At 37.1% G+C, this 27,316-nt stretch overlaps 2 protein-coding genes and 1 pseudogene across 3 annotated transcripts; all 3 read right to left on the bottom strand.

Moving 5' to 3' along the window:
- Window positions 1-7,061: 7,061 nt before the first annotated feature.
- LOC121780789 (protein TIFY 8-like) lies at window positions 7,062-11,007 on the bottom strand. The gene is made up of 5 exons (XM_042178416.1): window positions 10,549-11,007; window positions 9,217-9,404; window positions 8,590-9,041; window positions 8,400-8,484; window positions 7,062-7,663 (listed from the first exon to the last, which is right to left on the bottom strand). The coding sequence occupies exons 1-5, from the start codon at window positions 10,739-10,741 to the stop codon at window positions 7,457-7,459; spliced, it is 1,125 nt and encodes a 374-aa protein (XP_042034350.1). The 5' UTR covers window positions 10,742-11,007; the 3' UTR covers window positions 7,062-7,456.
- A 1,791-nt stretch (window positions 11,008-12,798) lies between these two features.
- LOC121781271 lies at window positions 12,799-14,841 on the bottom strand (annotated as a pseudogene).
- A 172-nt stretch (window positions 14,842-15,013) lies between these two features.
- On the bottom strand, window positions 15,014-22,729 carry LOC121782841 (ABC transporter G family member 32-like). 2 transcript variants are annotated; one of them, XM_042180813.1, is made up of 24 exons: window positions 22,157-22,729; window positions 21,855-21,975; window positions 21,669-21,757; window positions 21,503-21,587; window positions 20,771-20,930; window positions 20,595-20,671; window positions 20,446-20,496; window positions 20,135-20,225; window positions 19,748-20,049; window positions 19,384-19,662; window positions 18,941-19,257; window positions 18,671-18,831; window positions 18,461-18,564; window positions 18,193-18,352; window positions 17,924-18,118; window positions 17,740-17,834; window positions 17,281-17,613; window positions 16,910-17,200; window positions 16,740-16,823; window positions 16,502-16,635; window positions 16,183-16,410; window positions 15,923-16,094; window positions 15,592-15,846; window positions 15,014-15,512 (listed from the first exon to the last, which is right to left on the bottom strand). In XM_042180813.1, the coding sequence occupies exons 1-24, from the start codon at window positions 22,414-22,416 to the stop codon at window positions 15,240-15,242; spliced, it is 4,317 nt and encodes a 1,438-aa protein (XP_042036747.1). In that variant the 5' UTR covers window positions 22,417-22,729; the 3' UTR covers window positions 15,014-15,239. The 2 variants fall into 2 exon arrangements, with proteins under 2 accessions (XP_042036747.1, XP_042036748.1); XM_042180814.1 differs by lacking the exons at window positions 20,771-20,930; window positions 21,503-21,587; window positions 21,669-21,757; window positions 21,855-21,975; window positions 22,157-22,729 and having other exon boundaries at window positions 20,446-20,492.
- Between the last annotated feature and the right edge of the window lie 4,587 nt (window positions 22,730-27,316).

The following is a 27,316-nucleotide window of genomic DNA, read 5'->3' as shown; positions in this document are numbered from 1 at the left end:
TACATTAATTCTTTCTTGATTTATAATCGTTCTGAATTGAAATACTACTATCATCTGGAGCACTTGTAGTTGAATCATTCTTTTGTATTTTAGAAAAATACCGATGCATAACTATAATTAATAACAATAAGATTAATTAGTGTAAGATAGTAGTATATATTAATTCAGATGCTAATAAATTCACTAACTACAACAAGATTAATTAGTGTTAAATAGTAGTTTTTATTAATTCAGATGCTAATAAATTCACTAACTACTACGGTACTACTTGCACAATACATCAGTTCTAATTTAATTAAAAAACTATCAAGTGGTTCAAATCTAAAGACCAATTAAATTAATAAGAATTGAGGCAAACAAAGAACTATATCAAAAATCATGTACTGCACTACGCTATTGCTGCAAATAAGATAGTAAATTATTTTTACAATTCTTTCAAATAGTGAATTACTGAATTACATAGTCCTGATACATACATATAGTGCTTACCTGAATCAGCGAATAGCTGCAAAATCTCCTGCAGCCGACAACCGTGCGTTAAGAATTTCTGACTTGTGAGGATTTGGGCATATTATGTCAACGGCTTACATTATTTTATTATAGCCCAAAAGGCAAAAGGCAAAAGGCCAAAGAGCAAAAATAAAAACAGCCCAACAATAAATTATTTGACCTAAAACTAATAAGCCCAAAGTTGTCTTCTTCCCTAATCCTAATTCAATTTTCAATTCAGAATAACGGCGCAGCGGCTGGAGTGCAGGGTTGCTCTGGGGCGGAGACCGGTCGGAGGGCGGATGTATAGGCGGGGGTCGGGGTCTGGTACCGGCCAAGCCCCCGCTGGCTCGAGGGCTTGGCCCTATGTAGTTCCTTCACTGCTTATGCGTCTATACGGAATGACGCATAACCCTTATGCGTCTTTTCGTCCGTCGGGTTTTAACAGAAGGCAGAAGCAGCGCACAGAAGCAGAAAACACTTTCAATTCCTCTCTCTGGTGAAGGTGATTTCGTGTGATGTCCGACGATTTCGATCGATTTCCAGCGTTTTCTCCATAAGTTCCGGTAATTGTTCTTCAATTTAGCTACATTCATCATTATTTATGTTTATTTTGCTTTCATTTGTTAGTTTTACCCAATGTATTAAATTAGGGTTTGTAGGAAAAATGTCCCTAATTGTTGTTTTTTTCGACAATGTTTTTGATGCAGAAATCATGCAAGTATTTGTGAGTTTGTATTAGGGTGGTAGAGTAGTTCAACTACCACATATGGGTATTGGTTATGAACCACCTCGTGCGAGGAGCTCCATCATATTAAATTCATGTGTTTCCTATTCTGAATTGGTAGCAATGATATGTGATGCGATGTGAATAAATATGAACCAACACACTATTGAATTATTATGGAGACAATGTATAGTCTTTGCTTCCGGTATGAGTTATACATGTTATGTGATTTGCAATGATGAAAGTGTGATGTTTATGTTCAACAATGCTCAAAATTCAAGTGGGTGTATTGAATTATTTGTTGAGTATTCACCTGTGAGAAGTTCAGAAATCCCACCAGTTGTTGATTATGGTATTGGATCATCTGCGAGGGTTGAACAAATGAGCTTTGACTGTGGTATTGGATCATCTGCGAGCGTGGAGCATATGAGCTTTGATCGTAGTATGAATGAGCAGAGAGATGTTGTAGATATTGCTGATGTTGGTGTTGGATTGAATGATGAGGTAGATGTTGCAGATGTTCTTGATGAGCCAACGCCACTATCTGAGACAGAGCCAGACCCCGATCTCAGTGATGGTGATGGTTCTGATGATGTTGATGGTAGTTCTAATGATGAGATAGTAGTATGTAAACCTGTTATGCAAGGTGAACAACCACTTCCAGAATACAATCCTAGGGGGTTGAGATTCTTTCGCGAATTACCAAGTCGTCCGGCTGGAGTATCTGATGATGTCGTTGATAATGAACACAACAATTTGTATTGGGATGAGAAAGAGACGTATCGGATTGTGTTGGGAACAAAATTTGATTCCAAGCTACATGTGAAGGCTGCTATAACTATGTGGAGTTTGTGGCAGGAAAAACAGTTTAAGGTCGTCGAGAGCAAATTAAGAAGGTGACATGCCGTATGTAAATATCCAGCATGAACGACGGCAACAGGGGCAGGCATCATCAGCACCACCGACGCTGAAAAGGTGAGGGAATGTAAGTGGGAGGTTTCAGTTACACAAAGGTCGCATGACGATATGTGGGAAGTTAGGAAGTGGAAGGATCGACATACTTGTGTAGGCCATCGTTCTAACAGAGATCATGCTAACTTTTCATCGGCAATGATTTCTCTGTTGATTCGACATCTTGTGCGACAATGTGCCGATTTCAAGGTCTTCTCAATAATAGTTGATGTTCAAGACAGATTTGGTGTGTCAATCAGTTATAAGAAGGCATGGTATGCAAAGAGAAATGCTATAGAATTTGTATATGGTGGATGGAAGAAATCATTTAGGCAGTTGTCAAGCTACATGCTTGAACTCCAGTCACAGAATGTGGACACAATTGTTGAGTGGAAGCACAACGAGCTGTTGAGTCAGAGGCGTACAAAGGTGTTCAACTATGTTTTCTGGGCATTTGGGCCTGCAATACATGCGTTCCAGAGGGCCGCACCGGTGTTAAAAGTAGACGGGACTCACCTCCGAGGAAGATTTAAAGGTAAGTTGCTTGTTGCTTGTGGTTTTGATGCTAACAATACATGCTTGCCTATTGCATATGCTGTGGTGGATAAAGAAACAAACGACAGTTGGTCGTGGTTTTTGGATCATGTAAGAACTCATGTGGTGAAATACGAGAGGGAGGTGTGCATTATATCAGATAGGCATAAAGGAATCTTGAATGCAATGGAGTATGAAATCATGACAAGGGCCCCGCAGATACACTACAAATTTTGTTTGCTTCATGTGAGGGCAAATCTGTTGAAGAAGCACAAGGGCCCCAATGTGAAGGCCATGATATGGAAGTTGGGGGTCAGTACTCAGGCACGTAAATTTGGCAGAAGACGTCGAGCACTATATGATGTCAGCAGTGGTGCGGTTCGAATGCTCAATACGATTACAAAAGAATGTTGGTCACTGTGCTACGATGGTGGACTTAGGTGGGGGTGGCCACAACAAATATGTCGGAGTGCTACAACAACGTGTTGAGGGGTGTGAGAGAGTTGCCTATTAGAGCGTTGGTTGATTTGACATTTTGGAGGACGGTAAGCTGGTGGGTGCAGAAGAAGACAAAAATATAACACACCGAAGGTGAGTTAACCCCGTGGGCGAGGGACAGGCTTGCTAAGAATGACTCAAATGGGCGAAAACATTAAATGATTGTTATTATCATGTCATGTGTATAATATGAATTAAGTAGTTCCTCCTACATTGTTGAATTTATAGAATTTTAGATAGAGTAATTGAGTATGATAAATTAAAGTAAAAAATGAGGTTGAATATTTTAATGAGAGATGAGAAAGAAATTTGTTTTCAAATATGGAAAGTGGATATCTGAACAAACTAAAATGAAAGATGGATATACTCTTTCCATCCCCAAAAATTGATCAAGTTGTATATGACACGGGTTTTAATATGTAATTGGTAAAGTAAGAGAGAGATATGAAAAAGTAAGAGGGGGTTAAATGTATTGTGGGGTCCACATTATTAGTGGTGCATGTTTGTTCAAAACTTTCCTTATTTAGAGCATCCGCAATAGCGGATGTCCGCTATTGCGTCGTCGGAGACGGACTCGGACGTCGGGGCGGACGTCCCAAATTTTCAATTTTGTACTTTTTAAAAAAATATTCTATATATTCGGCTCGTTGAACTTCATTTCATTCGCACCACTTGTATTAATGAGTTTCTCTTCTTTCTCTCTACGTTTCTATCGGTAGATCCAAAATGGCTAGTGGTGGGGATGCTGCTGACACAATGCGACAAATTAATGAACGGTTGCGGTCTTATACATCCGCCGAGATAAATCGTCGCGTACAAGAGCACTTGCAGCGGCATCTGCAGCCGGTGGTATCTCGCCCCATCCATTATCGAGTTGTAGTACCCCAGGACCATATCGCTGCACATCGCCGGTTGTTTGAGGACTACTTCGCAGAGGAGCCGCGGTTTGGTGAGAACTTTTTCCGGCGACATTTTAGGATGCACCGACCGCTATTTATGAGTATCGTGAATGCTTTAGAGCGTCGGTACATGTATTTCAGGTTCAGTGAGGATGCGAGTGGTAGACCTGGTCACACGCCTATACAGAAGTGCACTGTCGCAATCAGGAAGCTGTCATACGGAGGCGCGAGCGACATGTTCGACGAGTACCTACACATCAGCGAGTCGGCTGCCCGCGAGTGTCTGAAGTACTTTTGTCAGGGCGTTATTGAGATATACGGGGAAAGGTAACTTCAAAAGCCTATCCCCGAAGACTGCCAGGCTATGATGCGGGAATCAGCACGGGTTTCCGGGAATGTTGGGCAGCATAGATTGTATGCATTGGGAGTGGAAGAACTGCCCCGCCACTTGGAAAAGGGTGTACACGACCGGCTTCAAAGGCAAGAATCTCACGATGATCCTCACAGTCGTAGCTGACTACCAGCTATAAATTTGGCATGCGTATTTTGGAGTAGTCAGGTCGAACAACGACCTCAACATCCTAAATTCGTCGCCCCTTTTCAACGAGTAGTGTATGGGCGTTGGTCCGGCCAACAGTTTCGTCGCCAACGGCAACCAGCACAATATGGGCTACTATTTGGCGGATGGGATATACCCTAGTTGGCCCGTCTTTGTGAAGACGATCAGATGTCCAATTGATGAAAAGAAGGTCTACATTGCGGGCCGACAGGAGGCAGCGCGCAAGGATGTGGAGCGGGCATTTGGTGTGCTACAGGCTCGATGGGCACCAGTGAAGGGTCCAACACGGCTATGGTATCCTGAGTGCATCGCTGATGTCATGTACGCATGTATTGATGTTATTATGTTAGTTATGTATAAATAGATTATTATTCATTAATACCCCTAATCTAAAAACTGATGTATTTGTTGTTAGAGTTAATCGGTCAATCTAGCCTTATTAATATAGATATAAAGTGTTAAACTAGAAGTCACTTTCACTATTATGCCCTTGCACAATAATGTTCGAGTAACATTATGATTTAGGTCACTTTCAACATTGTTATTTACACTCTTATCCCCTTGCACAATAATTTTCAAATAACATTGTTATGTATACTCTTAAACAATTTATGTAATCGTGTGACAACATATATATAACATTTTAATATAAAAATATCAAATTCAGATAACAGTACAAATTTTGTGTAAAAGGTTATTGAGAGGTGTCGAAACAGGTACCCGCGGATACCCAAACCCTATTTTGCAGGTACCTGTACCCGAAAACGTCAATATTATACTACTCAATCCCGACCCGTATAGTTATATGGGTAACCCGATATCCGCATCGGGTATCCCAAACCTGCAGGCATAATTTGAATTGTATATTATATTATTCAATGGTATTATGCTTTTAGTTTTCGCTTATCATCAATGCTAGTCATCTAATACAATAATTTTATGTACATGTTTGTAATTCTAGAATGGATTTTGGGATTGTTGCTAGTTGCTACACTATGATTTTAGATTTGTATTTTTTTTACTTTGTTGTATTTGCATGATTTCCAACTATTAACTATGCATAAATATGGTGATTTCTCATCTCTTAAATATAATATGACTACGTATGAAATACTATAATGCAAATCCAAATTTCAAATAAGCAAATATGATAGAAACATCAAGCATGTCTAAAATTAAATCACCATTCAAAAGTTTAATATAAACTGATTATATATAAACTTGAAACTAATTAACTAAAATAAAATATTTTAAAACCCTAACCCTAAAAATAACGGGTTTTATCGGGTTTAACGGGTATACCCGCGCGGGTAGCGGGTATACCCATACCGGCAAAATTTAAAACAAACTACCCGATCCCGCCCCGTTTTCCTTTGTCGCCTGGTAGCGGGTCGGGTTGAGGGTTTCCCGATACCCGCTACCCGTTTCGACACCCCTGATTGAGATAAAAAGTGCCCGCTGTTTTTCTATTTTTATTTGTATGTGAATAAGAAAAGCTTTAGTGGGATGTGAAATATATATACCAAAAATAAGATATTTTTTGTAAATGGACAGAAAAGAAAATATGAGACATTTATTCCAGCAGAATAAATATTGTTTGGAGAAAAGGAAAACAAATTCATATTTCAACTTTTGGCTATCAATTCATTTACTAGTAATTAAACTCTACATGTGTGTGTGATCAAATACAAATTTTTACAGTAATAACTAATAACTAAATATCAATTTTTTATGTTAAAATATCAACACAAAGACATAAATTTATTAATCTTTCTTGTGTTAATAAATTATGTCTTTGTATTGATATTTAAATTTACATGTTGTATTGATATAATTATGTCTTTGTGTTGATAATTTTAATACACAGAATTGAAAGTTATTAGTTATTACTGTAAATTAGTTAGCACACTAACGCAACCCACTCTACATAGGTATAGGATTTTTTTTTGCTGTGGAAGGATAATTGCGAATAAATTCAAATTTCATGACTTTTAAAGTTATGGACTAGTTCATGATTTTCCTAACAATTTAGCCTATGATTTATTAAATTATAAAATAAACTACTCATAAAAAAAGTGTTTAGAAGTAATATAGTACTCCCTCCGTTCCTAAAGAGTATGCACTATTTACTTTTTCGTCCGTCCTCAAAGAGTATGAACATTTCAATTTTGGAAACTCTCTTCTCTCTAATGAGGTGGAATGCATTCTCCACTAACAATACTTAAAAAACTTTATCTATCTATCTCTCTTTTACTTTACCAATAATGCATTAAAATTCATGCCGAGCCCAAAGTTCATACTCTTTGGGAATGGAGGGAGTAGTATTTGTTTTTTTGCCATAATTAATTTTTACCAGTTCAAAATGTAGAAAGCATAATCACATACCAGAAGAGACCTAGCAATATTAGTTTTCTAAATTTTACAACACTGCCCATTAGCTTGGTAATTATAGAACAAAAGTAGTCTTGAGAATCAGTCCATTCAAAATCTGGTAATAAAAATTCCAGTTAATTTGCTCAACAATTTTTTTGTTCTAAATGAAGTTGCATAGTGAGAAAGAAGAGAATCTATGATGAATATGCAGTAGTTACATAGCTAATATGAATGATTGTCTTCTAACTCAAATAAACCAATCACACCTAAACCTCACACTCAGCTTCCCCTCCTCCTGCAATGATTCTGCTACAGATTCCTTCATCAACCCAAACTTTGATTAAACTCCCTCTCAGATTCTTGGTGATGGATCTTTCCAGAGGCTTCCATATCAAAAAATATGAATGGAGTAGCAGGATTGGTGAATCAATCGGGAGAAGCAAAACCGCGGTGGGTGTCACCTTTGTCGGATGGCCCCCCGTGCAGTTCCCTCAGCATAGCAATGCCGGCATCATTGTTGCTGCTAGGTAGGCGGTTTTCTCCGGTAGATGGCCTGACTGCTGAAGAAATGGGCGTGTAGGTTGTCGACCAAGATCCTCCATTTGATCCGGCCAATGCCATTATCACGTCCGCCTGATGTGGATCACAAGAAGAGATATAAGAACAGCAAATAACACCAATGACACTGTTTTCTAAGCAGTCTAAACGAGTGCCAAAATCCACCTTCACCACCCTTCCATTCTCATCAACGACACACTAGAGTCGCTAGCCAGTATTACTACTCATTTATGCATTACTAAAGAACAATGACTGTCGACAGAAGAAATAGACGTTAAGTAAGAACCTCTGACCAACTTATATCTACAAAACATGTCAAATCAAAAGTCCAAAGGGAGTTTGCCAATAGTGATGTAAGCTAACAATAGCCATGAGAAAATGTAATAAGACGTTCGCCTACTCAGCTATGTGACAAGTCGCAGGTTTATACTCCCTTCTGACCATATAGGTGAATACGATGCGCCCGAAAAATGAGTTATCTAAAAAGTGAAATGTACAAAAGACAGTAGAGCAACCATACCATTCTAAGGACTACTTTTTCACTAAAAATTAGAGCTTCTTGACACATAAAAGTTCAGAGAAGCGGAGTGATATGAGCTAGAGAGAGTAAGTATGGGATGAATCACGCTTAGAGAGAAATTGCCCTTCAATCATATTACCATTAATGTTCCCGATACGAGTCTATTACATCACAAAATATTCTAATCTTGTACCAATCACTCAATCAAATTTTCACAAATTCTGATACTATAAAATAAGGGTTCTAGTTGTTTCAACTTCTATTGGCAATAAGATTCATGCTTACTCTCACCTTATTTGGATGAACATTGTCGAAAACGTGCGCTTGGCCCCCATAAAATATTGTCATTTGACCAGAAGATTCTGTTCCATGACGGCTGTCATGAGATCAATCAAAACATAGTTAATCAATCTAGTCTTAAATTTTCAGGTCAATTACCAAGGCACAAAATAGTAAAACAGAACCTGTGTCCTGAATTAACCTGGGCATAGCAGAAGACTCCGGTTCAGAAATGCAAGCGCCAGATTTACTTTTACCACTGCGTATGAGCACCCCTGCAGGCTGTCTCCCGGAGATAGCTCCAGCTGCATTTAACGAACTCAAAATTCCGGAGCCTTTGATTCCAGTCCGCGATCCTTCATCAGCAGCTGTTTGTGACATTAGAGAAGGGCCGACGTTTGTTTCTCTGAACCTATTTGACTGGGCATGGTAGCTAAATGGCATGACATGTCCGGTGCGTGGAGGATATTGCATTGCTGGCCCCGGGTTAACCGCTGTGGCTCTGTCCCAGTTGGAAGGATTGTTATCAGCTCTACCACCGGTCGAAGTCTGAGATATAAAAGAGGCCGAAAGTGGCCTCCTTTGATGGATACCAAAAGATGCCTCCTCCTCGTGTGGGCGTTTAGGCCGCTCGCTCCCTGAATAGCGCAGCAGCTGATATAGAACAAAACTCCTAAGATTAGAGAGTATATTGTGAACCACACGAAAATGAGCCTCATACATCACAAGACTGCAAAACTTGTTATCAAATATGAACTATATTGAGGATGTGTAGACTGATTGTAGCTAAAAGAGTTAAGACTACAAAGAGAAGATGGAAGAAACAAACCTTAGTCAAGGGTTGGCTGTCTTGCGAATCTGTAGGCCCTTGTGGAAATTTATCCTTTGACGACATCATGAAAGAGTCAGAGTTGCTTCGTTTGTTGTTCATGAACCTAGTAGTATTTTCCAGCCCAGCAACATCGCCTCTTGATCCATAAAACGGTATTCCTTCCAAGTGATTGCTGACATGTCTTTCTAACATTATTTATAAAAAAATCAAACAGCAATTTTTTCAAGTAGTCATCAAGAATCATGGAATTATAGAACATCAAAGATGAACAACATTCAATCTACTTTCGATTTCTTTAACTTCTTCGACGTGATTAGTTCATGGGGACTGATATCCAATAAACACAACACACACTAACTGACACACATTAAAAGTGGAGTTGTAGCAATAGTTTTGTTGAAAACAACCAATAAGATTTTCCTATAAAACCATAAAAAACTGTTGTGCAAATGTAATATACCCTAAAGAAGAGGCTCAGTGAACTAATCCACCAATGGCCTCACACGAAACCACTCCACTCTCAAAGGAACCAAATTCACAAAATAAGACCTTCATAATTCAAGGCTTCAACAAGTAGATTTACCCAAAGTTAACCACAAACTGAACTTGAAATGGAGACATAAAGTCACTATAAACTGGCCCAAACAATTTCTCAATAAAATAGCACTAACACAGAGAACTGAAAACATTCCCCCAAACAACTGATTACTCACAAGTCTTTCTAACATGATTGATGAAAAAAACTACTATTGAACAACAATTTCTTTGAGCAGTCGCCACCAATCATGGATGGCATCATAGAAACATCAGAGTCGAACACCATCCAAGTTACATTTAATTTGTTCAAGTGCTTCTGCGTGCTAAGTTCACCACGAAATAAACACAACCAGCGCACGCTAACTGACACACATATAGAGTGGAGATTTAGCAATAGTTTTGAAGTAAACAGCCAAAAAACATTTCCTATAAAACCATAAGAACTTCACTCCAAATGCAGTTTGCACGAAAAGGAGAGGCCTAATGAACTATTCCACCAAAGCAGCCAACCTCACAAAAGAGATGCATAATTCAATACTTATACAAGTAGATTTAAGCAAAGTTAACTACAAATTAAACTTGAAATGGAAGCACAATAGCCACTATACGCTAATATCATCTTACCAGTGAAAAAACAAACACGCACTCACAGTGTCACACAATACAATAACACAGACAAATTCTCAATAGAAGCAGAATTGAAAACATGCCCAAAACAACTGATTAATTTTATCACAACCACAAAACCAAAACCAAAAAATGAGCATAGTATCAAGTAAAACTACTTCTCACCAGAGCCCAGATCAGAAGTGGAGGAAGGCGACGCATCCTGCGACGGCCTGCCACCACCGGCTGGCGGCGGAGCAGATTCTTGAGGCTGCCCCTTATCGCCAAGAAAATCATGAAAAGTTGTGGGCTTTGCTTCGGTTTCGCCGCCGGCATCAATACTAGCAGCTTCTCTGTTATTTTTATGAGCATGAGCCATTGAGGGGTAGGCTAGATATGCCGCATCTGAAGTAAAGGTGACATTTTTAACACTTCACAACGCCACCATCGCCGCTTTGATGAAGCCCAGAGCTCAAGAATGAGCAAACAAAGAAAATCTAGTGGAATTTTCAAATGGATTGTGGCTGTGGTTGATGGGTTTCAAGAAAGGTAAATTCTTTAGCTAGGAAAAGAGTGAGACACTTGAAGGGAGAGCACGACTTTCATGAGAAGAGAAAGAGAGTGAATTGTTGATCTTTTTTCTTTGGCACTAAAAAGGAAAAGTATTTTTATGGCATTCACAGATACAGATGTGCTTTCCACTTTTATTCGTAGAATCAATTCAATTTCAAATTTTAATTTTAGAATATTTCTATTTTTATTCAATAATTGGAGTATACTAACGTTTTATTTTGTAAACTTAAATCATTTAAGTTTAATCTAAACTAAAAAAACATCTTTCTTGGGGGAAAAAAGGAATATATTAGAGCATCTTTAAGGGGAAAGGTATATTGAGAAGGTATATTTCTCATTTATATTCTCAAAAAGGTTATTATACATTTCTTAAAAAGTAATGAACTCCAAGAAAAGAAGTAAATTAAAAAAGCAAACAAAATAATTAACTTTATACATATTCTATCAAGAAGATGTAAACATACCTTCTCAAAATGAAAGAAGTATAATAACTCCTCAAATACCATTTCCTTTATTTAGAGCATGAAATTTTATGAAAAAGAGATATGGTAATTATTTCTCTTTAAATCTCTATTTACCCTCTCCCTTACAGATGCTCTTAGGGGAATGCAGTAGGCCCTAGGCCCTGAGTATTTTTTTTTTATTTCAATGATTGCGTTGGTGGGAAATCAGGTGAATTTATTAAGTTTATTCTCGTAGCCTAGAATCGATCAGTCCTACTAAAATAAAATTATACTGCAATACAAACTTATTTTAGTAATTATTCATAAAATAATAATAATAATAATGATAAATTAATAGTGTTAGTTAGTACTCCTATTGATTATTAATTGATATACTAGTATTTACTTATTTTTCCATCAATATTATTTTTAAAGGGAAAAAATATAATCAAAGGAAATATCATTGAACTTGTGAAAAGTCTCAATCGGTTCATCATTTCTGGTAATAATGATGATCGAGTTTGAGTGGCCAATGTTATCACGGTTGCTATATTTACTGAACTGAGTGGTGACAAAATTTAGTGAGTTTCACTAGTTTAATTCCTCGGATTTTAATAATAATGATAAGACAAGAAAAGGTTTACTAGTATTAGATTGAAACCGAAAAAGTGTAAAGTTTAGACAATAATTAAGAATAAATCTTTATCCACTTTTTTCATCTACGATTTGAAAAGTGCCATCATATTTTTAGCCCCTATTATTGACCATGAATGTGGATATGGTGGTACAAGCACTAGTAGGGCCTAAACATAGGAGTAATATATAAAAAAAATGCAACGATCAATTATTCAAACCATCAACATCCTTGTTCCATTAACACTCCTCTTAGCAAATCAACAGCCCTTTCCATACATTTTTTTCTCTTTAAAGCTCATGACTTCTCATTCTCAACTGATTCTAAATCAAAATCAAATGTAATTATTTGATACTCAACCAATAATTGGGTCTAACCTCACCAATCAAATAAGAAACAAAAACGAGCCACCTATTTTATGAAATAGATATGAGTGTTCCAAATGTCTCGGTTCAACTATGAAACATGTGATAAAACGGGGCCCACTTAAATAATTAGTAATCACATCTCAATAATGAAATAATAAAACCTTAACCCAGCCAAAAAAATGTCATACCGTCTTGATCCTTGTGGTCCAATCTAGATCACGCCCACTTTACTAAACATCAAATAATTCCATCATTACTACTATAATATAAGTATGATCATTTCCACATTTCACCAAGAATTCTTCCATCTTAATACAAACAGCTCAAGAGCAATCATAAGATAAAATAACATCTACTGCATCTCTAAAAAATATATACATACTCAATATTGTAGTGATATTTTATAAATGATTAGAATTGGGAGTGTGGTGAATAACGTTGTTCTCCTTGAAGCTGGCTTTCCTCTGAATATGGTCGATTAACCTCTGAGCACTCAGCACAGCGCTTTCCGGCTGATACCTGTTCTGCCCAAGCTCGCTGGGGGTTTTACGCGTCTTCAAAATCTGAGACATGGACTCAGCTCTCTTTATGATGGACATTTTCCATTCCTGTGACCCCTTGTACGTGTTAGGCACTTTTGTCGAGCGAGGAACGGACGCCATCAGATCATGAAGTTTATGCGCGGTTTTAAACATGCCCCGCCTCTCCAAATCCTCGGTCATTCTCTGATATGTCAGATGTTGAGGAACAATTCCCCTACGGAGCATGTCCACAAACTCAAACACAGCCTCGTCGTACCTCTGCAACTTCCATAGTAAGTGGATGAGCATGGTGCTCGTAGCCAAGTCCAAATCGAATCCCCTACCTCTCATCTCCTTGATCATCTTCGTAGCAAGATCCACCCTTTCATCCCTGCACAACATTTTCACCAGCAGATGATATGTAAATCGATCCTGTTCATACCCTGATTTGATCATTTGATTATAGAGATCCAAGGCCACCTCAGTCTTCCCTACCTTCGACAAGTACTTGAGGAAATAGCCATACGTCGTAGTAGAGGGCAAACACTTGACACTCATCATCATCTTAACAATCTTGCTAGCCTCTACCAGATCCCCAGCCTTGCAGAAGCCCTTCACCAACGAGTTATACGTGGAAAGAGTGGGTCCCATTTCTAAAATTGAGAACCTCTCCAGCATCCCCATCGCCTCCTTCAGCCTTCCAGCTTCTCCCAGTGCATCAATGATGGAGTTATACACAATTGCGTTGGGCTCGACTCCCTCCGCCCTCATCTCATTAACTAACTCAATTGCATTGTCAGGATGACTCATTTGACAAAATCCTTCAACAAGGGTTCCATATGTGACCACATTTGCCTTAACACCGGCCTTCTTCATCTGCACACGGATCCGCTCAGCATGTTTGAGCTTTCCTATGCGGAGCCACCCATTCAGCAGTATGTTATAGATCCTAACAGATGGCAACCAGCTAGGGTCCTTTTCTGTGATCGTATCCAAATACTTTGAGGCTATCCTAACATGCTTTTCTTTGCACAAAGAGTCCAACAGAGTCTCCAACAGATTCTTTCCTGCATTTGAATCGTGAAACGAATCCAAACAGCATATATATTCATACGTTCGAATGGCTGCAAATGGAAGTCCTGTAAATGAAACATGAAGAAACATTACACACCAAAAACAACCAAAATACATTACAGAGATTTATAGGCATAACTCCAACTAGTCTTTATAAGCAACAACAGACACTCACACACAGAGTAACTAAGCTTGATATACATTAGATACAAAAACAGAAAAATAGAACTGAATCAATTTCACAAACACCCCGCAAGCAATATCCTCTAGCGAGAAAGGTGAGGTGAATCATTCCCCTCAATCAAATGAAATAATACCTGCGCGTGCATATCTCCTAATCATGATAACATAAGTATCGAAATTAGGTCTTTCGTTGAGATCTCCTTTAATTTGATCAAGTATAACGCACCAAGCTGAGTCAAATTCCCGGGCTTTACCGAGAGAATCGACCATGGCATTGAAAACGTCCATGGAGAATCTGTAATCGGGCCGCTTTCGGGCCCAATTGAAGAGTGTGAACAGGGGTTTCGGGCTGGAATCAAGTTTTTTGAAGATTCCGAGTAAATGAGCTGGAGTTGGGTAGATTTCGGCCGCGTTGAGGGCCGCTTCGAGGTCGGGACCGGGCTGTAGGGCCGGACTTTGGAGGATTTCGGAAATGCAGGCGGAGGTTGGGTCGTCGGCGTTAAGGTTTAGAGGGGGCGGCTGAGTGGGTGGATGTTGAGGGTTCCGCTTCTGAAGCGGCGGGAAGGGGATTGAATAGATTGGCTCGTCGGGGAGGTGTCTGCGGTGGCGGGCGGCGGTGGCTAGACAGCGACGGAAGTTCATGATTGAATTTTCCGGCGGTGGTTGGCGGGAATGTTATTGGACCTGGCTTTGACTGAATGAACCTTGAATATAATTTTCGTTAAATTAGTTAGCATTCTAAATGTGATTATATTTGAGTTTTTAAATTTAGTTTACTTAACTAATTAAAATTATTTCTAAAATAAATAAATTGAATGTGAAAAGGATTCGAGCTTGATGTGACTTGTGAGTATATTTGAATGAATGAAACTTTAATTGATAAAAAGAATTTGCAGGAACAAAAAATACATACAGTAATAGCTGAACAACAATATACTTGTATATCAAGATATCCTACAACTGAGTGGAATAAATGAAAATTCCATCACATCATTTTTGTTGGGAATTTTCCACAAGCTTATGACATGAAACCCCAAATGTATTGCAGATTCAACACAATGTGTGTACAAGGTTGGTTTGATCACCTCCTCTGAAAGTTGAAGTGTTTGATGGCGAGGGCGAAGGTGAAGGCGAAGATGGCGCACAATCCGGCCACCACGAAAGCAGCAAGGCTCAAGAAATCATGCCGGAATCCAAACTGATCCTTGAGCAGCTGCTTCACCGGCAGTGTGGTCACACCATCACTCAGCGTAACCGGATCACTCATGTCTCCGTATTGAGATGTCAGCAGTCCGTACAGGCTCCAACCGATAGGGTTCGCCCAGTAGTACCATCTCCACCATATCGGGATCCTCTGCCAATAACACCACCATCACAGGAATATGTTACACTTGCTAAGTAAAATTCTTATTAACTCGTAAACAATGATTTACCATGTAGGGAACCATGAAGCCGCTAAAGAGGTTCCACATCATGTAGAAGGGGGCAGCCACGATGGCAGCGGCGTTTTGGTTGGGGGTGATGGAGATGGTCATCATTCCAAAGAAGGTGAAGTAGAGCAATGTGAAGTACATGAAGAATATGTACCAGAGAAACTTCCACATGTTCCACTCGAACGAAGCCATCAGGTAGAAGATGCTGCTGTAGATCAGGGACTGCACACAGACATAAGGGAACTCCACTGCTACCTGCACAACAGCACGAGTGTTGGTAAGCGATGAACTGTTAATTATATCAGAAGAGGGGCAAGGGAGAAGGCCGTGCCTGGGCTAAGGCGAATGGCAGTGCAGAATACATCCCAGCAGCTCTTTCCCTATATGAAACAAATCTTTCAACGTATACCACTGGCTGCACAGAGGTTGCATTTGTGATTCCTATAAACAGAACGGCTGCGTACATAGACCCCATAGCATTGGATATATCCTGCTGAGTTTCTCTGTCGATGGTAAAAACGCCAAGATCAACCGTTTTACAGTTGTGAAACAGTTATAGCTCTGATTACTAAAACTCAAGGGCTAACTAACCTTTTGGATCCGAATTTCCAGCAGATTGTTCCAAACATCAACGAAATGATTACGGTATAGAAGAAGCGCACAGCAGTGTACTGCGGGTTACGCCAGTACGAGAGGTTCTGCTTCCAAAGACATGCCAGAAACTGACCAAAATATGACAGCGAGTATTTGCTGGGAAAATTCAGTTCAGTTGTATCCTTATCTGGCTTGGATAAGCTCTCAACCAGAATCTTGTTTTGCCTGAAATGGTGAGGGAAAAGATTAAATGACTAAAATAATAGGAAAATTTCGATAATCGATTCTTCTGTTCAAAAGATGAGCTGGTATTTACTTGTACAAATCTGATTGGCGATATAATTCTGCAAAATCCAAACCAAGGCGATTTTCTTCAGCCGGTGATGTGACTTCGAGGATCCAAGCTGCAGGGTTATATCCAGGTCTTATTTTTTTAACTCCTGGAATAGCCTATGAGAAGACAGGCAGATACACATAACATGCTGAATTATGAGGCATAATTAGGACAGCATTAGAAATTTAGATATAAATTGGACTTTCGTAACAAGTGTTACCTCAAAATGCTCGATAAGTTTGATGGATTTTTCTCCCAATGGACCAGCATAAATGAGCCGCCCGCCTCGTTTCATGAGTAAAAGCTGGGACACGAGGAAGAAAGATTAGATATATGGGTCAGGAAGATACAAACTTTTTTAAAAAAAAAGATCATACAACATAAGAGAACCTCATCAAAGGATTCAAATATATCAATACTGGGCTGGTGAATAGTGCAAACTATTGTTCGACCCGTATCCACAATGTTCCTCACAGCTCTCATCACAATGGCTGCAGACCTGGCATCAAGGCCTGAAGTAGGCTCATCCATGAAAACTATAGAAGGATTGGCAACAAGTTCAACTGCGATTGTAAGCCTTTTCCTTTGTTCTACTGATAAGCCGTCCACTCCTGGTACCCCAACTAAAGCCCCACGGAGTTGAGTTAGTTCGACTAGTTCCATAACCTCATCTACAAATGCCTGGCATTGATACAAAAAAAAGGATAGTTAATGGCAGAAAATACACAGTGAAATGAATGGTAAAGAAACTGAGAAATTACTCTCTGGGTCGCGAAGTCACACTGAGAGGAGAGTCGGAGCCAAGCAGAATATACAAGTGATTCACGCACAGTCAGGCATGGAGAATGAACATCATTCTGTTCACAATATCCAGAGATCCTTGCAAATGTTTTCTGATTCTTTGGATATCCAGAAATGTACACCCTGCCTTCAATATGTCCTCCAGTTTTCCTACCAGCTAGAACATCCATGAGGGTGGTTTTACCAGCACCGCTGACACCGACTAATGCAGTGAGGACACCAGGCCGGAATGCTCCAGTAACATTTACCAGTAGCTGTAGTTTCTCTTCTTGTAAGCCTTGCCCCTTCAATTCCTGAAGCATGATGAGGCTAAGGCTGGTAACATATCCTTACAATGCGGTTTTCCTTGCAAGAAGACTGGGAACATATCTTACATGATAAAGCTAAGGCTAGTAACATAAAATAAGCTGTTTACATACCAGAGGAACATCAACGTAGTAACTGATGTTGCTAAAACACATGGAAAGTGGTTTGAATGGGAGAACCATCCCTTTCTGCTTCTCGTTGCTCTTGCCTGACAATCAGTGAGAAGATGAGATAAGATCACTCTTGGAGGCAGATTATGAAGAGCGAATAAACCACAAGTGGAGTTCTTTGGCTAACCAGTGTACGAGTGTGAATGCTGCAGAAACTCTCCGAAAGTCATTATGTGAGATTCAAAGCTCTTTCGGGGACCGGTAAATGAGTGTGAACGTTGCAAAAACTCTCCAAAAGAAAAGATGGAGCGTCGACTCTCTTTCCCCTTCACTCTGTCATGGCAATTCTCCTTTGAAATAACAGCTTGCTGATTCCCAAGAGCTGCACAACAATTAATGAGATTATTAGACCTCTCCATTAACTCTTTGGTGAGATCTTTCTGGAATGAAACTTACGATTTAGGTAAGTCAAAAATACAGTGAACAGAGTGTTGAATAATAAAATATATCCAAGTAATGCTCCAACGCCGATCCAATACCAATGGTCACTTGGAAATAAACTGCGAACCTTCAATAGCATTTGTCCCAAGGACAAATTAGTGCCTTCTCCAGCTTTCTAGCATCAGGAAAAAGGAACCGTGTTATCATACAATGGCATTTCTATGTGCAAGTACAACAAAGTCATTCAAAAGGAAGAGCAAATGGTACTGGAAAGCAATATTACCTTATCCCAAGAGTGGCCAAGAAATTCATTAACTGAAGCTGCACTTTGGGCATACATCATAGGGGAAAACCAGTAACCCCATATCCACCAAACTGGAATGCTATCTGTTTAGAAGAAAAATTCCACAAAAATCAAGAAAAGGTAGTGTTAACATATACTATTATGATATTAGTATCATTAAGTAAAATGCAAAATGGCATCATCGAGTACCTCTTGAAAGTATGAATCCTCCAAGGACCACGACAACCAGCATAGCAAAAGACCCAAATGTGTTGGCAACCACCATATTTCGCCCTAATGATGCCATCACACGAAAAAGACCTATTGACATCTGGTGCAAAGTGAAGTACAACAAGAACTGGAAAATGCATCTGCATGTTACAAGTAAGTTAGAGCTATATGGGAGCCTAAACTGTTAGAGAAAGCAAAAATAAAAGGTTGAAAGATCACGGAATATAACATGAAATGTACAAAATATACCTGGTTATTTGAGGATCAAAGCCAATGGCATAATAAGTCACTGCTACCCATAGAAAAGATTCTAAAAATGAAAGGGGAATACTCAAGAGCCAAGAGGGGAGAGTATAGATCCAACATGGGTAGAAGTACAGATCCCTTTGTTTGTACAGAACAGGAAGCTTAGCTATCAACATTGGGACCTCCATAAATCCATTAAAAAGAATCATAACTATTGCGAAGTAAAGGGCACCAAGGTAGATGCCCCCGTCATCCAGAGTATTATGATGCAATGTAGTCCGGAAGAACACACTCATCATCATAAGAATAATCAGGAGGAGCTACAAAGAAAATTGTTTAGGTATAAGTATATGCAGTCTAAACCATGAGCAACAGTGCCAAATTAGATTCAGATAAATGAGAAAGAGGGCAATAGCCTCATTAGCTGAGAATTAACGTGTTATTACCTGAATTAATTTGAAGATGAACACAGGAGAATTCCGCTTGAGCAGTAGCACCTGCCATGATAAACTAATCCTTAGAAGTTTTCGCCTACTTATACCGTATGTCTTGGTAGACAGTGCAGCTGGATGACTGCAATTTTTATCAAATGTAACAGCCAACTCCTGTGCCAACAAATTGCCAACATGAAAGGATTGAAAACCATCTACAAACTTCGCTGCAGTTACATATGTGTACTGTTTGTTCTTGAACCAATACTGCTCTTGATCCTTTTCAGATAAGACCTATGCATGTGGTTAAAGATGTAAGTTCCAAAGCAAGGAACCAATGAGCACTGTTTTAAAGGAAAACTTGAACCAAAATGAGTACCTCTTGTAGGAAGTCAGCAACATTTTTCCTGGATGGACACTTGAAACCCATAAAAGTGAAAAAATCAATCGCAGCCTCACAGGGCCCTTGATAAACTATTTGTCCCTCGCTAAAAAGAATCACATCATCAAACATTTTGTATGTCTCAGGATCTGGTTGCAAGAGAGATACCAGTGTTGTACCACCCAGTGCATGAGTTGTGTGCCGAAGATAATTGATGATCTGATGTGTAGTAGAGCTGTCTAGTCCCGTTGATATCTCATCCAAGAGAAGTACCCTAGAAGGACCCATAAGCAGTTCAGCTGCCGATGTTTATATGTTAGTAATTCAAGCTGAGATATTCTGCAGCAGAAAGTTGAGCTCATTATGGCTAGTAAGAGTAATTACCTGTCGTAAGCCGCTTTTTTTGCCCTCCTGATATTCCTTTAAGCATTTCATCTCCTACCAATGTATCAGCACAAATGTCCAATCCTAAAATCTTTACATATAGTTTAGAACCAAGCAAAGGAATGCACTCCTACTACAGAAGCTATGATCCTCAAATAAGAAAAGAACATATATGCGATAGATACAAACTGTGATTCACTGAATTCAAAAGAAAGGAAAAACTATAAAAGATTTGAGTCTGTTTAGATCCATGACATTGAAACTTACTGCCAAAATGAAGTAAAAAAGAAAATATCTATTTAGAGACGCACCTTCATGATGTATTCCACAAGTACGCTTGTCTGTTGCCCCAAAACTACTGCCTAGGAGCAAACTAAGTATTTTAAAAAGTATTGGATCACAGGTAGAAATTCCTAGGCAGCATCATTAGTGGAAGAGAATTTCAGTCAGGAAACCATACCTTGATAAATATATCTAGTTCTTGATCCGGGTTAATTTCAGCAATTTTTTCTCTTCTAAGAAGTTCCATGAGAATTTCTATGATCCAGTGGTACCAACAAGTTCAAATGACAGATCAGAAACTAGCATGAAAGACGTAGCCTAAAAGTGCCAAAATTAATGTGTACTTTATGTTACCATTCTTGAATCCGGCACCCTGACAGGATCCTGCAAATTCAAGCACCTCTCTCACGGTCATCTCTGCGATGTGTAAATCCTGCTGACTTGCATATGCTGATGTCCTCTGAGGAGTGAACTCTTCTAGACTCTGTCCATTATATGTAACTTTCCCTGACATCTTCAAAGTAGATAAAATATTTTAAAAGAACTGAATGGGACCAAATAGGACATCACAATACATAAGAATTACTCCACTAGATAGTAGTACTAATATTTCACCATACAGGATCGAGCAATTTGTAAAGGAAAGTTCACTGGACAAGGATATCCAGCTTCTCAAAAAGACTAAGGGCTCTTTCAAGTTTGCTAGAGTGATGTGTAGCTCACTGGCATAAGTAAAAATTGGTTGAATAAGAGGTTGAAGAATAAAAAAAGCTACACTACACATTATCTTATAAAAATTGTGAGATTCTCTCGTTTAACCACTTGTTTGGGTATTCAAGATCAAAGGTGAAGAGCATAGATACGTAGTCAAACAAATCTCGATGGATAATATTATAATAGAACAGAACAATGATCACCAAAAAGAGTAGTCCAAAATTTCTAAAACAGAAAAGGAATGCATTAGTTGCAACTGATAACTGAAATAAATCGTTGTCTGCACTAAATCTAATGGCCAATTCTGTTGTTAAATGTGCTAAGAGTAAAATCACAACATTGTAACACAAATTAACACAGCAGCACAAATACCTGCAAACTTGGTGCAAGGCGACCTGCAAGAGCCAAAAGAAATGTTGTCTTTCCCGAGCTCGGAGGGCCTAGAAGCAGAGTCAACCTAAATAACAACCTCACTCATTAAATCAAAAACAACTGTTTAAGAAATACTCCTACTTTTTAACCTAAGCTCGCACTATACCTTGAGGGTCGTATAATGCCATTTATATTGTTAAGTATCAGAAGTTTTCGTCTTCCACCAGAGAAAATCCGGAGCTGCCTCAAGAAAGCCTATTTTTCATGCCATGTTTACATTAAACTAGTCAGTATAATTTTGAAACAGAGTCTGCTTAGCTTATTAGTAGATTGCTGTTCTCAACACGTTTACCTCAGTCATGTCAAAGATGAAATTAGGTATGGTTGGCAGAGCTCTGCTTCCGACATGGACTAAAGCATCCACCTTCAGATTCTTAAATCGAACCTCGACTTTTGGAAATTCAAGGCCTACGCTGCAAATGACACGAGCAGAAATTGAAAATAATCAGAGAAAGGTGGGGCGGTGGACATTGTAGCATCACTCTCTAAATAGTTCAACACCAAACTAGCTCAGGCAAATTAACAAACACATGGCTTGCATAATTTAGAAACTCTTTACTCTCATAATAAAACACAAACTCGAGAAATTCGTACGCATCAAATCTCTGCCTAACTCTTCCAAAAAACCCCTCCACATCTTCTTCAACAGCAGCAATCAACTTTTCCAAAACCTGCTTCTGCTCATCACTGCTGATTCTACCAACATCCACCAACGCCAACTCTCCAGCAGCGTTGCGATACACGGCGGTTCGCGCGCGATCGCACGTAGGAGACCTCTGCAGCGCCGCCAACACAAGCCCCTCCTCCTCATCTCCACTAGCGCCGCCGTCGCATAATGTGCTTTTTGGAAGCATTTTTGTTTTTTTCTGGCCCGCCCCCAAATCATGGCGACAGAAGCAGAGTATTTAAAGAAATGCGTTTTCAATTGCTGTGAAAAGCGATGGGTCAATCAGCAACGACTTTGGAGGCTGGAAGGAGGTCGTTCAATGCTATTGCATTAAATTTCTTCTCCATCAACCTCTCAATCAATCTCTCTCTCTGTATTTTTTTTTCTTTTCTTTTTTGGTGATGATTCATCGTGAATTCTTGGTAACATTTAGCTGATCAACAAAAAAAATTGGATGGAAAATGTGGTAGATTGAATTAGGTTGCAAAATTTGCATGAATTTGGACTTTGAGAAAGAGGGAAATGGAGTGTGGAATACAGTTAAAGTAGTTGAGACTTTAGCTATACCAATTTTTTGCGTATTTTATTTTATTCTTTAATTTGTTTATTTCTAATTTAGTAGTAGTATTAACAAATCAATAATACTATAATAATATATGAATGTCACTAAAAATAATCATCTTATTGTTTTCTTCTTCTTTTAACATCATCATATTGTTTTTATTCACTAATGTCGCTTTAATTCAGGTTTTTTTAGAATATATAGCATTGTTTTTAAGAAATACAAAATATATAGATTTTAATTTGTGTAGTTGTTTTTATTAACTAAGTACAGTAATGATTAAATATCGATTTGAATAAGTAAATTGTACATCCACTATTTATTTAGTGATTTCGGTGTTTAGTAGCAATACATTACACACAAAAAATTTCATATTACCTTCGTGCCTATAAAAAAGTTATATGCATCTATTTTTGTCTGTTATAGTATATGTGGTCTATTTTAGAAACATAAACTTTTCACACTTGTTTTAATAAGCACTCAAAATAGAATACCATTGTTTTATCATCACATATAATTTGATTTTGTTAATATTGGTTTTGATAGTTTACCCATTATGGGATAATTTTAAAAAATTATATTTAAATTTAAAAGTTGAAAAATTCACCAAAAAGTCAATGAAAGTTTTAATTTGAATGAAATTTATCCCTTAAAATTGACAAAGTGGTTGGCATTGCATCAAAACTTTCCTCAACTGTAAATCCAACAACCTTACCTCATGCAGAATAAAAGGAATAAAAAAATTGAATCAAAATCTATTTTTTACAAGAAATGTGTCAATCTGCCTATTGCTATTTTCATAACATTAAAGTAGTACAATAAATATTCGAACCGTAAAACTGTGGTATTCGAACAACAAAATGTGTAAATATGTAGCAATGAAGTAGGTCAAATGCTACTAATCAAATGATTGAACAATTTAATTAATAACAATATTATGAAACAATGTTAATGCGAGCATAGTACCAACTAAGTATGTTCTACTGTAATTAGCGGTGCTTTATTTCCATCTATCTACCTATGCCTACTTTGTATGCTGAAAATGTTGCATTGATTATAGATTGAAAATGACCTATAATGAAGAAAAAAGACAGCCTTTACAATACATCAAACCTTAAAATAAATACCACTATTGGTGAGAAAAAGACAGCACTTTATAAAACATCAAATCTCAAAATAATTGAACTATTGTAAGTTGTAACATGCCGACTTTGTGAATAATGATGATTGAACAAATTATTTTAATTTGTCGCAATGGCTAGGTTAGTGGATTTGGATCCCCTGCTGTGCTGTGCTCACAGGGGATAATAAAAAAATATTTGTTTATTATTATTAAAAAATTGTTTTGTGAGTGTGCACAGCAGTGCTGTGCACCGCGGGGGATCCACCCCCTAGGTTAGTAGGTTGTGGTGCTGGCGGCCGCACCATGCGGCCAGATAATTAGTCCTATTTATAATTTACATTATATTACAAATTATAAATTATGACCAATCTCTAATTACCACGCATAACATTTCGCTAGTGTTTGTGGAGAAGTTATATGCTACAACAGGTGTGGACATAGGAAAAAAATACTTGTGCAATGTTATATTTTCTAATATATTAATAGGGGCTTTTGCAGTTTACATAAAATTTAAATAAATTTTAAAAATTTATTAAAGAAAATATTTTTAAAAATCAATGTTTGATTTGTCATTTTATTCATTTATTTGAAGTTATAAAGTAAACAAATAAATAACTTTGATTTTTTATAAAAATAAAATAAAAATGTTGATATCAATTTTTAATGTATTAAAGTTAAACTAAATATGCATTAAGGACGCTCCTGTATGTATGTAGTACAATATATCATTTCTAAGGGGTATTTTTTTAGTATTTATTAAGTGTATATTGATCGATTATTAGTGTCTTCTAAGTTTATCCCCAAAAAAATATAAATTGATGTTTAAATATAGAGTGAACTACAAAAATGGTCCATGGATTATGGGTTTATCTCGCCCATAGTCCTTGGACTTTAAAAATATCGTTAGACAATCATGGACTAAGGGTTTATCTCAAAATTGGTCCTTTTGCCTTTTTTCCACCCGAAAATGCCCTTTTGGGGTGTTGGACAATTTGGTCTTTTTACACTTTTAATTTTATAAATATGTTATTATTTCAATGATGTACTAAATCTGATATTATTTCAAAATTGCCATTTTTCTTCCCCTTTTTCATCCTCTACTTTGTTTCTTTATTTTAATAATAGATTTAATTTTATAATTAAATTTTAAATTTAGATTTTTAAATATCAATAAATTTTTGTTAATTCTTAAATTATTAAATAACGAAATTAATAGTTTTAATCAATATTTGATAGTGTTTAATAGTTAATCAATAAGGTATGCCGACGCCAACTTAGTATTAATCAATATTTAATAGTTTAAATAAAAAATAGACCATATAACACGATTTATTCTAAAATAAATATGCATCTAATGTAAGACCATAATTTTCGTTTATTTATTTGAAAACAATCAAAATCAACTAGAAAATTTAAACAAAAATACTCCTATATAGATACTTCAATTGGGTAAGTAGTAGGAAATAATGGACAGCGACACACAGACTTATTATAGCGACACAAAGATGAACTAATTTTGTGGGATGGACAAAAATGACAAAAAAGACTATATTTTTTGGAATGGATGGTGTATAATAGAATAATAGTAGTCTCAAATTTTTAGCAGTCTCAAATTTTTAGCCAATTTCATAATATTTTATCACAAGTAGTTATACCAACCAAACGAAGACTAAGTAGAATTGCCATTATATTTCCATCATTATTAATATTATTTTTCAGCACTTCTTCAATTCAGTTGAATATTATATTAAATAACAAAAATTAATAGTGTTAATCAATATTTATAATGTGCATGAATTAATATTTTTAATTAAAAAAATTTATTGATATTTAAAATTTTAAAATTTAATTTTATAAAATTAAATTTAATATTGAAATAAAGAAACAAAATAAAGGATGGCAAAAGGAAAGAAGAATGATAATTTTGAAATAATATCAGATTTAGTACATCACTGAAATAATATCAGATTTAAATAGTTAAAAGTGTAAAAAGACCAAATTGCTCAGCACCCCAAAAGGGCATTTTCGGATGAAAAAGGCCAAAAGGACCAATTTTGAGATAAACCCTTAGTCCAGAGTTGTCTGGCGATATTTTTAAAATCCGGGAACTATGAGCGAGATAAACCCATAGTCCATAGACCATTTTTGTATTTCACTCTTAAATATATAAACTTTCAATATTTCGCATGGTTATTTAATAGATTTGAGAATTTTCAACCTAAAACTTATTTGGCCTTAATGGTGAGACGCAACAGCACTAGCATTAGATTGGAACAAGTGAATCCATCAACATATTTTGTGGACATTAAAATAAAAATTCACATCACAGGTCCACAGTCATGTGCAAACACATAGAATATCATTAACACACTATACATAGAGAAATGTGGTTGTTACAACACTAACAAGTAACAACCCCCATTAAAATACAAACCACCACTTCTAAATTAAGTTTTAAACCAACATATAAATACGTACTTCACCACTAATTAATTAAGTCTAAAATCCAAATTTAGTCTCTTACTTTTTGGTCCATACTAAACATTTTGTGTTAAATTTAACGGTGAAATATGTTTTGATCAAATTAGTGAAGTGTTCTAGGTAAGAAGTATTTTATAAATTTTAATATTAAATTAATTAGATTAATTTGGCTAATTAGATTCATAATTAAGCCACTAATTTAGTCAAAACATGTTTGACCATTAATTTAACAGAAAATGTTAATCATGAACCAAAACGCATTATTTGAGATTAAATAGTAAATACTACTATATTATATAGGGCAAATATAATGAAAAGACTAAATTTAAACTTTAATCATCAATTAATTAAGACCAACTGAATACACCTACACCCTCTCAAACCTCCACATGCCCAAATAAATGGATACTATATTTTTTAAACCCATATCAAAATTTGAATTTTGGTCGTTGGTCTTCGCCAAATAAAGTATACATACTCACAATATAAATATAGATAGATCTAACTAATACTAGAAGATTAAGTTTAGGAGCATATGTCAGAAATGGTCTAGATTAATGGAATTGTGGTCATCCACTCTCCCCAATATTCTGGCCCAGATATAATTAAATAGAGAAATTGGGTATCTCTTTTATATGCTACTCTCCCCAATAAAAACAATCGAAATATGGCTACTTTAATTTATGGAGTTTGATAAAGTGACAGCGACCTGTTTGGTCAACCCTGTTCAAATAAATTTACATCGTGCCGTAGATCTCGAAGTTTTAGCCCAACTTTTAAGCAATCCAAATGATGCCTTACTCCGTTGCTCCATTTAATTGGTTTACAAAGCATATGATATGATGGCTTGCTGCCTTTTTTTTGTTGAAGCAAAAATTGGAAATCAAATCGGATCCAAATCTACTGTTTTTTCAATTGTTT

This window comes from Salvia splendens, chromosome 20 (genome assembly GCF_004379255.2).
Source record: "Salvia splendens isolate huo1 chromosome 20, SspV2, whole genome shotgun sequence".
Lineage (NCBI taxonomy): Eukaryota > Viridiplantae > Streptophyta > Magnoliopsida > Lamiales > Lamiaceae > Salvia > Salvia splendens.
This window is presented reverse-complemented; position numbering and strand designations above follow the sequence as displayed.